Below are 12,282 nucleotides of genomic sequence, written 5' to 3'. Positions count from 1 at the left end.
TAACACACAATCTCTCTCTTAGACATGCCATAAACATTGCTCAAGTTTCTGTTTGGAGAAGTTTCTTTAAAGCAAAGTTTCTCCCAAATGTGCATTACAGACTGGCAGATTCAATGCAAGTTGTTTAACTTAATTAATCAGCAAATGAGTAAGCCGCCCAGTTAAACACATCTCAGATACTTCCTTACATTTTCAGTTGTGTTCCTTTACTTAAAACATTAATACTTTTTTAGAAATAAAGTAATACAGGAGTTCTACAATTTGCAAAAAAGTGTAATCTTAATAGTACAGTAGCACTTTAATATGGCTGTCTGTTATTAGGCATATATAAGTGGAAGAAGACAGATGGTATGTTAAGAATCATAGAGCTTTTGAGCTTTTAAAATACCTTATTATTGCGCTCTCGTGATCTTTTCAAAAGGTTGAATTAAAATAAAATGAATCCTAAGCCTCTTCTGGCTTGAAAACCCTTTCTAACAGCCCCTAAGTTCCTCCCAGTTCTCAGACTTTCCATTTCTTACCTTGTCTGGCAAATCAATATTTATTTATCTTCAATATGCACTTTTAAATTGCTGTCATACGAGCGGAACTCATTTTTGTCCCAAGATCCGCCTGCATCAGAATTCACAGTTTGCTCCATCTTCTACTCACCTGTCCTTGTGCATTAGTGACAAGTTGACCTGTGACCCCCTGAAGACTGGAGAGGGCATTGCCAAAGGCCTGGGAGCTTGCTATTGAGCCCATGGCTGCTGCTGCTGCAGCCGCTGCTGCTTGGCTTGCTAGCGGATTATTAACCAGCTGAAAAAAGGAAAGAAAAGATCATGGTAAACCCCCCAGTAAACACAGAATGTTAACAGCATAACGTAAAAGTGATTGTGCTAACATGGGTGAAAAACTGTCTGTTCCAAGAGTTTGAGTATTTTTGAGAAGTTCTTAATTCTGAGGCTTCGGTGTCTTTAACAATGAACAATTTTCAAAAAGCCAGAGCAAATTTCATGTTAATATTGAAGAATATATCTTTTTTTTTTTACTCTTTATTCTTTTTTATTATCATTATTATACTTGATGTGTTTCTTTAGGTTGTATGTGCTAATGCCGCAGGTGTAGCAGCCTAATCCTGCTGTAAACAGCAATCAGTGAAAGATTAGATCCTGATGTGAATGGGAGTTGGATATTTACTTGGGGACACTCAGAACTGAGGTTATTTTACCAATGACCCCAGAAAAACCTGCAGATCCTTTTAATTTATATCATTAAAGAATTGCTCTCAACATCTCGATAAATCACAGCAGAAGACTTAACCCCATGATAAAGTTCAGTAGAAAGTGACTAAACATTCAGAATTTACTTGCAAAATATGATACTAAGCAGCTTGCTCATTCTCAACTGCAAATGATTAATTGCAGGACTCACAAATTCTCAGGAAGCGTGCTGTGCTGCCCACTGCAGTCGGTTCTACCTGGGTGCTCCACAAAAAGCATAGAGGACAGTCATGCCTCTCACCCCAGGAGGCTAGGGGAATCCCACAGAGGAGTACTCCTATCAACCCCTGGGTTTATCAAACATACAAAATGTGTGTTCCTCTGTCAGAGTCAAATGTCCTCTGGGAGATGCTTTGTTCAGTGGATTCTTGTGAAGTTTATATTTTCTCATCCATTTCTGAGAATGGACCAACTCTGAACTAAGCACACGGGGGTGACCAAAAAAAACCAAAACAAAAAGCTGGGAACCATCATCACTGGGAAAGCTGTCCCAGAATAATCAAGCAAACTCAGTTCAGCAGGCTGAAAATGTATTTAAATGTGGGTTTGCCCCCTAAGAATCATCTCATTTTAGCAGAGCTTGCAAAACGCATGTTAGCAGGGTAAAGTAGCTAGAAATTCGAGGGAGAAAAAAGCCTGGGGACAGTAAAGACATTTTTTTTTCTTTGCATGAGATGAAAATGCTGAAGCTGACTCAGAAAAGCTTAATTTTTGAGCTGAAATTGGTAGGAGTTCTGAGTCCTTAGATGATGAGTAAATTATCAGTCCTATAGAAACGGAGAGTCACAGACACCAGTAAGGGATGTACTCTACTTCAAAATAGGTTATAAAAAATTAATCAGTGATTAGTAGATGTTTTAAGCATGTTACAGATATGAGTGGTGTGTATGTTATAGATGTTTAGAAGCCCATCAGTAGAAGATGTCAGATATGGTTATAATCTATGCTTATAAGAAACCTACTTGTCTGTAGGATGTCGCAAAATCTACAATTGATTGGTCATACATTAAAACATCTATTAATCATTCATTAGCCCTTCATGAAGTATTTATAAATTGAACCTTGATATAAAGTGTTGCCTAAAGGGGTACCTTGGGCTCATCCAATCCCGCTAGAAATTGTACAGCAAATAACTAAATAAAGATTAGTAGCAATGTTGGACAGAAAAGATGACATTGTAGGAGGAAATATTCTGATTTGGAAAAAATTGTTATATGAGTCTGCAAAACCAGTCTGCAGCATCCCATGGCAAGGAAATCGAGCAGGACTGAAACACAAAGAAGGAAACTGAAATGACTGCTTGATTAGCAGTCCTGACAAACTGCAAAGAGAGCAGAGATGGGCACAACAACCAAGGAGAAGCTCAGTCCCTGAATGCAGAGCGCAACTTCCTTTGACCGCACGAGGTGTGAGCCCAAACGCATGCACTCATCAGTGACTTGGATGGTGGTGCCTGAGCATGGCTGTACACCACCAGACAGCTGATAAACGTGTCAGTTTTCTGCTCAAAACAGTGACATTTCTTTATTGTCCAGATCAGAAGCTGGTAAACCCTGCCTCTCTCCGCAGCACTGCATGGGCAGCACTGGGACTTGGAGTAATTCCCTTGTAGCTGTAACTACTTGGAGAAGAAAGGGGCAGCAGCAAAAGTGTAAGACTTTCACAAAAGGTCTTCTACACCCTCATTAGGAACTCACAGATCACTGCACCTATGATCCTACAGCATTTGACTGCAAGTGTAAACGATAATCTTCGCACAATTTCCTGACACCAGCTAATAAACTACACTATCTGCTGTAGTTTACGGCTTCAGCTGTGTATAGGAACAGCTACTTGGGGAGCATAAGTAACCTGGAAACTACAAAGGGTTAAAACCTTCTAAAAATCAAACTATCACCCCCTAGAATCTCCTTTCTATTTTTTTTTTTTCTCCAGTTTTCAAAAACTGTACATTTTCAAATACAACAATAAAATTTAATTACAACAAACCCTGGAGACACTCAGGATTGCTTTTAGTTGCATCACAGAGATAAGCTACTTATTAAAAATGATGGCAGACGCTATGATATGCATAGGTACCCTGGGTAGTACCATGTTCCAGGAAAAATCACAGTGAATGGGCCAACTCACAGGATAAGAGACTTCTAAGTGCATATAAAAACATCTCTATTTATTCATAAGTCTGATTACAAATGAGAAGATGCATTTTTCTTTGAGCATTTTGGGAAGCTGTTGACTGCAAGCTACACTCTGTTAAATTGACCCCTTTTATAATGTGCAAATTGGGGATGGAGAAATACACCTCGTTTCATTGTGTCTGTACACCAACGTTAACTTGCAACACATTGTATCTTGCTTTTATTGTACAAATAAAATCTCTGACTGGAGAGGTTTATGCTATTTCTCAGTGCAGGTTGGGTCCCTGAGGATACTTATTGGAAATATTAGAAATATAGTATGAAAGATCCCAGAAAGGCTGCTTCTCATTTTGTTTCTGTATTTAAACAATGATTTAATTTGGAAGGCTGAGACATTTGGAGCTGTCAATTCCAGTGCCCAGATTTCTGCTCCCACTCAAAACACCAACCCTAAGAGCAGGTAATAGCGATCTTAGTTTAAAGTGACAGGCCAGCCTTCTCATGGATGCCTCCACTAATGACATGATTATATGGGGAAGCAAACTTTATGAGGAAGAATCTTGTAGTAACTGAGTAGCTTCAGTACATTTTTCTGACTTCCTAAAGCTGAACTTTTACAGGAAAAGCATATGAAAGTTGTTCTACTCTAACTCAGTGTAACAGGGGCCATTCCACTGCAGCAAACAGAACTCACACAAATACAAGTAACCTGTAAAATGATGGGGGATGAAAGAGGCACTGCTTACAAGATCCTAGAAGTGTGACATGTGAAGTGAGATTTTCTAGGGTTAAGTAACAGTCTTCAGAAAGAACATTTCATGGAAAGTGTGGTAGAGTCAGTGCTGCATGCAGCTTTCATGAGAGCCACAAATACTTTTTTCTTCTGGAAGAATACCCTCTTCCCCTCTGTTTTTTCCAAAGCTAACTTAGTATCCCAGTGAACTTCTGTGAGAAACTGATCAAGCATTCATGTATCGTTGAATACAAGATCAGATTTGATAGCCTATACGGCAATTCCATTTTTCCCTATAAAGGGCATACCTTACTGGACTGTCATTCCCCTGGTCTGGACATCAAAGAGCCAGCTTTACTCATTACAGTATCACTCATTCAACAAATATAAAAAAAAAACCCAAATGGTTTGACTGATGAAAAGCCGAGACACTTCAGGATGCCAGAGCATCATATGAAAAAAAGGGCCTGTAACCTGCAAGGTAAGGTCACTTTATGTAGTGCCAGTGCAAGAATAAAGTTAGATCTCCTGTGTTTTCTAAAGGGTTTGTGAGTGAGGCTGAGTGAAGATAACACTATCTGAGTGCAGCAATGCAGAATGGAGGGACATACTGTGGGGTAACAGCAGGCATAACTTTATTGTACAAAACAGTATCAGTGTTATTTAGGAAGGCTGTTAAAAAAATAAATCACATTTCTGGGTATCTCCCAGAGATTAAATTAGTGTAGAAAAGCAGTATATTTGATTAGGGACTGACAGATCCTCAGTCCCTTACGTTCTCCTTTCTAAAAGACAATCCCTTCTAAGTAGGGAGCAACACCCTACTAGATCAGCTGCTCACCGGCTACTGAGAGTGTTTGCCTAAGCCAATGCTTTTCAAGGGAAAACAGAAATATCCTTTAATTTAAATAACTCTAGAAGCTGAGAAGAATTCAGCAATGGCTTTCAATCTGAAAAACATGACATTTTTCTTTTCTATCCAGGCTATGTGAAAAATGATCACAGAAATAAAATTTTTATTAGCATGGCATTTGCTTTTGTAGGAATTTTTAAATGAGAATCTATGTGAATTTAATCTGTGTTTACATTATGAGAGAATTACACGTTTAAGTCTAGTAGGTTTTATTCCCCTTTTTTTCAGTCAGTCATGAGCCAGATTCTGGGTAGTAGTCACTTGCCCTCAAGAGAAAAAGACTATTTCAAGCTGAGCACAGGCTTCTGATGATATTCTGACACCTTTTTCGTTGCCGTGACCAGCACTATCAGCTGTATTGGGTGTAGATGGCAATGTTTTGGTAGCAGGAGAGCTGCAGAGAAAGAGGGGGAAAAAAATGAATGAACACAACAGAGGGAACACCAAGGTCAGAGAAAGGAGGAGAAGGAAAAGGTGCTTCACAGCAGAGCAGGTATCCCCACCACAGCCCTTGGAGGATCCCTCACTGGAGCAGATGGATATTTCCTGATGAGAACTGTGATCTGTGGAGAGCCCAGGCAAAAGCAGGGGAAAAGTGTGAGGAGGAAAGAGCATCAGAGAGGAGCTGTTATGGACTGCCCATAGCTGCCCACGCCCCCTGCAACACTGGGGGTGGGTAGGGGAGTCAAGAGTGAAGATAAGTATGGGAGAGGGGGAAGGGAAGTTGTTTTAATGTTAGTCTTTTTGTTTCTCACTACTTATATCTATTTTAATTGGCAACAAATTAAAGTTAATTTTCCCTACATTGAGTCTGTTTTGCTTGCAACAGTGATGGGAAAGCAGTCTTTCTACCTTGATCCATGAGCTTTCTCATCCTATTTTCCCCCCGTCCCCCTGAGGCAGCGAGTGAGCAGCTGGGGGGGTGTTTGGCTGTTAGCCACAGCTAACCCACCACACCGTCCCATTACAGTAACTGTAGACTATATCTAACAATATGCAAGTGTCTTCAATACCTTGAAGACACAGAAGCAGAGCAGTCCAACCTAGATACCCATACGCCTGGTTTCTAAACATGAACAAATTGGTGCAGAAGTACTGTTTCCCTGAAAGTCCCTAGTAGCTCTTCTGGCAAATTCTTTACATAGCTTTAATGGTTATATTCCTAACTGTCTTCAATATGCACATGTATCTTGTACCAGCGGATAGCTTCCTGGACCTACACTGCATCTTAAAAACCCTGAAGGTATTTTAAAAAAGGCACTGGAAAGACTACTTCAATTTAATCCTGGGAGAGCACCTAGATACCACAGCAATGAGTGCCAAATAAATATTTGTAATAATCAAGAATAAGACCACTTAGCATTTATATAGAATTTTGCAGCCAAATTTTTCAACTGTGGGTGCCTGAGCTCTGACCGTTTAATTCATTTTTAGGGTCTGAAGCAAAAATAAGTTAAATTTTCAAGAAACCTGTAAACATGCAGATCCCAAGAAAACTAAGAATACATAGGTGACATAAACCAAAAGAAGTGAATTTTATCAAAAAAGATACTGTGACCAAATATTTTGGAAACCCTGTATGTTTTAGATATTGGTTAGAGATTATTTTTTTTTTATCCCTCCCCTCCCTTCTTTTTAGATTATGTGACAGGATAATTACAACATTTAACTTTTATAAATGAACAACAGGGCAAAATGTCTGATAAAATGGCTGTCACAGAGCCTAATCATGCATAAATCTTTGAAAAAATGCCCCAGCAGGCAAATGTTTGAAGCAAATCCCAAAAAAACAATTAAATCTGTCAACATTTCTTTTTTGTGCAGTGCTGGCAATACGATCAACCTATAAACTATACAATGTAGTTATTACAATATCCAGACCCATCCAATAATGCCTGGTTCTTTCAAAACCACACAGGCCTATATTTGCAAATGGTTGTAGATGGTATGAGTTCCAACCAGGCTGCTTAGACAGACATTTTAGTATATGCACATATATCAGTAATTTATATGCAGAATACAGTGTAGAGACAAGGAGATTGGAATATCTGAAAGCACCAACTTGCCAGGGACACTTAAAATATCTGGTTCTCATAGATACTTAATCTGCTCATTATATACATTTATTGTGGCTGAGCTATTTGCTGTCTAAATCTATGCTGAATTTTCTATCAGGATTAAGTACTGATAGTGGTATCACTGATGCGACATGACTTGATTCAATGCAAAGCGACGCGACCTGAGGTGATGGGAAGCGCACAGTGCTCATGCACGCCTTGAAATGACATGGATAGAGGAAGATGCACAAAATTCCTCACAATATTTTTGTAAACAAGGTGCTGCTGGTCAAATTGGAACCAGTCTAAGAAACTACGGGAACAATTTACAAAATAACAATAAAAAAAAAAAGGCGCATTTTTAATAAAGCCATGGCAAAGCAAATAAAGAGCGGACATCATTCCCAGATCCCTAGGACCAAACTGCTGGAGACATGAATAATGAGGAACACATTAGGGTACAGGCAAGGAGTGAGTGGAAACTACCTGAGCCATTTTCATTTCTGCTCTATTAGTGACACAAAAAAAGAGAGGAAAGGGAACTAGAGGAGAAGGCTCCTGTTTGGGTCTAATCCTACAAGACAGACTCAGCCAAAGGTGTCAGCATGTCTGAGGCTGGGTCTTATATGTTTACCAAAAAAAAGAATAAAAAAAATTAATATAAATATTTAAATATAAATAACTACAAAGAGTAGCTGACTGACTCTAGCAGCAGGTCAGTACTTAGACTACCCACAGACCCTCATCCTGTGAGTTCCTGGCTGTCCACATTTATAACTTACAAGTATGAAAAAAATCCAGATTTCTATAAGCTGGCACATACTGTTCCACATTTTAATATAACAGAACCATCTTGGTTTAGTGTTGTTAGTCACCTTTATGTTTATGCAGCCTTTAAAATACCTATAACTTTATTTTATGCATGATGTAAACATTCTGCAAACAAACTACCTGATCTGACTTGAAATTTTGCATTGCTACTTATCATAAATTGTATGGGTGATAATAAAAGAGGAAAGATTGATGAAAAAATAATCTGGATTCTCTAATTTTCTGAAGTAGTTGCCATGTGTGGCAAGAATGGAAGCAAAGAGCATCTCCTAAACTTTCTGAAAGGGGCTGCAACTCAGCTCATTTCAGGCTGATTAGTTCCTCGCTTCCTGTGTTTGTCTATTTTGGAATGATTTATCTGGCTTCTGAAAGATGCTTTCCCCACAAGAAAAATGGTTACTTCAGGGCTCCCTTGCTGCTAAAAAAATGAACTCTTATCAAAAGGAAATTGCCATCTGTCTTCTCGGATAACAGCCCAGCACTTGGGTCTCAGTGATCTAGTCTCTGTAGAAAGTGTGTCAACCGTGAGACACACCAAATTAATCTCCTTAATCTAAAACATTTATTTGCCTTTAATTTGAAAGTGTGAATGGCATGTGCACATGCAAATATGTCCATTTGCATATATAAATGTTAAAATGTGAGGTCACACCATGATAATATGACGCTTTATGTCAGATATTTGAGAAAATGTTTCTGAAACAGTCTTGTTTTATGCAACCTTATTATACATGCCTGAAACTGTTTATTTGAATATTCATATTAAAAATCAGACTTTTAGGTACAGACCTTCTCTTTTGCCCTTTGAAGAATATATCCTACTTAACACTTAGGGGCACACTGCTGACTGAGAACACGCATAAGGCTTCTTTAAAAATTCTAAGCCAACTGCTTTGCAAAGATCATTATTGAAGCTGGAAATACATCTGGATACTTTCATTTATTTGTAATGTAATAGCATCACAAAATACGTCTACTTCCATGTAAGCTAAGTGCTTACACTGAAGTCTCACTGACTTAAATGTGAACAAGATTCGATCTAAAACTGGAATTATGTAGAGTATTTTACTTTTCACTGCTTTCAGCTCCAAACTTGACCTTACTAGATGCACCGATGTGATACAAAGTTGGAGAACAGTACAGATGGCTCCTGAGCGCAGTGGGAAGATTGCTGGCAAAGATACAGGTGAGTCCAAATTCCAAATCTGGTCCTGAATATCCGTATCTAGAAAACTGGAAGGATTTAATCTTCTGTGGTTACATCAATTCACCCCACAGTCAAAATGACATAAACACTTTAATTGATAACATGTTTGAGTTCTCTATTTTCCAGATTTCATTGAGAATACATGAGATATCAGATCAGTTGAGACACCAATTTTTAATTAGACATTTAGGTTTTACTGAAATATCAGTAGACCAAGTGAAGTTTGAGAAGTGTGAACAAAATTGAAAGAAGCATTTAATTGAAAGAAGCATTTAGATTGAAAACCTTGAAGTCAAACCCACATTTCTAAGAAAATAAATACAAGGAGTGAGTGATAGCCACTACAACAAGAAACTTGAGCGAAAGCCTGAGAGGAGAGGGCATGCAGAAAAGGATGCTGGGGTCACTAAGCAGGATACTGTTAACATTTTCCTTGGGGCACTGTTTTATTACTTTAGCACAGTTTTGAGTGCCCAGCAACAGAGTGGGAATATGACTTTGTTCACCTGTTTGCTGTCTGTGTGTCAATGGGGAGGTTACTGCTGCTGCTCCTTGTCTGAAGATAGAGCAATGAACACTTGTGAGCCTGCACTCCCTCTCCTTGCACCAGCACTATGCGAGCATATTGCATCTCAGATGGCAGCAGCCTCCTGCTACATTCATCTTTGAAAGGCTTCATTTGACTGTAAACATGTAAGAAGCCACTAGCTAACACGAGACTGACTACAGCACTTTAAAGCCACTGCTTATTCACACATACACCCACTATTCTCTTTTTCACCAGCAGTCCTGCTCTGTACATAAAGCTACATATAAACAATGCCAAAATTTGTGCCCTCAATGCAGCTCCTACAGAAGAGGAAAGGCAGAAGAGTTAACAGTGTAATGCAGCCAGATGTGTAACATTTCCACAGAGAAAACCCTCTCTCCTTCCAGGCACTTCCATCTCATTTGGTGTCAGCATGAAACCTGCTCCCAAAAATGAGCTGCAAGCCCTGCCCTAGAAGCAGCACTGCCAGTGTACTTAGGCGTGCTGTGTGGGGCTGTGCTGTGCTCAGCATCAATAGGTGACACCAGGTTTAATTTTGTTAACGTTCTGAAAGGTGCACAAAACATTTACCAGTTATTTTAAATGTACTGGATGCCTTCAAAGCCTTTTTCTTTTCCTTTTTTTTTTCTTTTTTTTTCTTCTTTTCTTCATAATCCCACCTTTCCTGTGACTCCTCCCTGGGTTTTTTTTTGGGTGGTGGGTATAATTTTTTTTTGCCATGATAGACTCTCCTGCTTTTACCTATTTGATTCCTTTCCTCTGATCTCTTATCTCCAGTCTCAGTCACTTTGTTCAATGTCACTCTGGATCCGGTCACAATAGGTTTTCCATATGGGAGTTCACACAGAGCTGCAAAGCAGCAGTAAATCTACTGTGTCTGTAATGCTGCCATATTAATTCCTAATCAATTTCAAAGCTGTATTTGAAACTCATATATTTCACCCCAGCAAAATCAAAATAACGTCAAGTTGCCAACAGCAAATGAAACTTGGAAATATAATTAAAAACATATAGGCTAGGAATGTATTGTTTCTGAGGTCTTTGCAATTGCCACTGTGCTAGGCACTATAAATTGATGGCAAGAGGGTATATGAAACTGAGATCCTCTTATAACAAAGGCACAGCTCCATATTGCTTGAGGTAACAGAAGAACTGAATGTGAGTGATGACTGCAAGTATAAACTGAAGAATTTTTTTTAATTTTTTTTTTTTTGCTGCAAGGATCAATTCCGAATTGGTTAAAATCTGAGGCTGAGATCCTGTGACGACTCCTTAAAGTTAGCCTGCATGCAAGTCCTAACGAAGTGCTAGGTAAACTCGAGAGAGTTTGTGTTAGTGTGCTCTTGTGACTGTGAGTTTTCTGCTTCACAGGTAAACATGGGGTGTGACAGAAAATCACATGCAAATATTAATTTACCCCTATGCTGACGGCAAGGTTTAGCTCCTCTCATCCTCTTCTTTTGTGTGTGGAAGCAGAATGTCAGAAATAATGCCTAGGTTATTATTCAATATCTGCTACTGGCTGAATGCATAGCCTGGGGAAAGTCTAATTATCAGTTACAATAAATAATTTCCTCCATATTTATTATCAATGGAAATCTACTCATAGACATTCAGCCAAAGAATTCTGCTATATGGGCAAAAATATGTACTATCTTTTTCAACAGCAGCTCAGCTTACAACCTGAATGTCTGTAACTTTTTCATTAAATTCATTATTGCCTTATTGTACCTAGACTCTTGTTCTTCCATAAGGCACTGTCAATAGACAGACAGATGAATTTCTTCATGTTCTAAGTATTTTCTACTTTTATCTGTTGACCAGATTCACAAAATATTTATGGGCCCTCTAGCGATTCTTGTGCTTTACAAAACAAGGGATTTTTTGTGCTAAAAATAACATAAGTTCCAAGTTCTTGGTCTGATTCTTATTTTTCTCCACCAGGATATAAATCTGGTGTAAGTTTAATGAGGTCAGCAGAGTTGCATTTGGTTAGAACAGTGGTAACTGCTGTAAGAATCAGCCCCTTCCATTTATTATAGGCTTCAAATCTGCAATAAGGGGAGGCAATGATACTCTCATTTGAAATACTATAATTACCTAATTACACTGATATATTATTTAAATCAAATAGTCTCCCCAAAGGCCTGATTTTTTTCTTTTTTTTTTTTCTCCCCATTTATGCCACTGTAAGCTAGAGAAGCTATCCATTGAAGTAAAAAGTCAAAATTTACACCTACAGCTGTGAAACTAATGGATTTTTCTATATGCAGACTGAAAAATTCCCTCGAAACACCCTACTCACCCCCTTAGAAAAGAAACCCAAAACGACAGCAAAACACAGTTCAAGCAGACCTGAAGTGAAAAAAAAAATATGAAAAGAAATAAATTTTAGGTCACATGAAACATTTAGTTCAGACCAAAATGATTTCTTGGAAGGAAATGTAAAATGGATCACCCTCACAGATGGGTGTTTTATAAATTGGGTGGAAATGCTTCATTTCAAAGAAATCATTCTTACGTGCCTTTTTTTATTCTCACGCATTTTGGGGTGGGAGGAACATCTATATACGTCCCTATTTGCCAAAATA

The 12,282-nt window shown here is 38.5% G+C and overlaps 1 protein-coding gene across 1 annotated transcript in view; it reads right to left on the bottom strand.

Annotated features, from left to right (window-relative positions):
- The window catches only part of POU6F2 (POU class 6 homeobox 2), a 250,195-nt gene that overhangs the window by 54,239 nt on the left and 183,674 nt on the right, over positions 1-12,282 (bottom strand). The window contains exon 5 of the mRNA XM_040593708.1: positions 652-798. Coding sequence (XP_040449642.1) covers positions 652-798 — 147 coding nt within the window. The remainder of the gene's footprint in view (positions 1-651; positions 799-12,282) is intronic.

This window comes from Falco naumanni, chromosome 4 (genome assembly GCF_017639655.2).
Source record: "Falco naumanni isolate bFalNau1 chromosome 4, bFalNau1.pat, whole genome shotgun sequence".
Classification (NCBI taxonomy): Eukaryota; Metazoa; Chordata; class Aves; order Falconiformes; family Falconidae; genus Falco; species Falco naumanni.
This window is presented reverse-complemented; position numbering and strand designations above follow the sequence as displayed.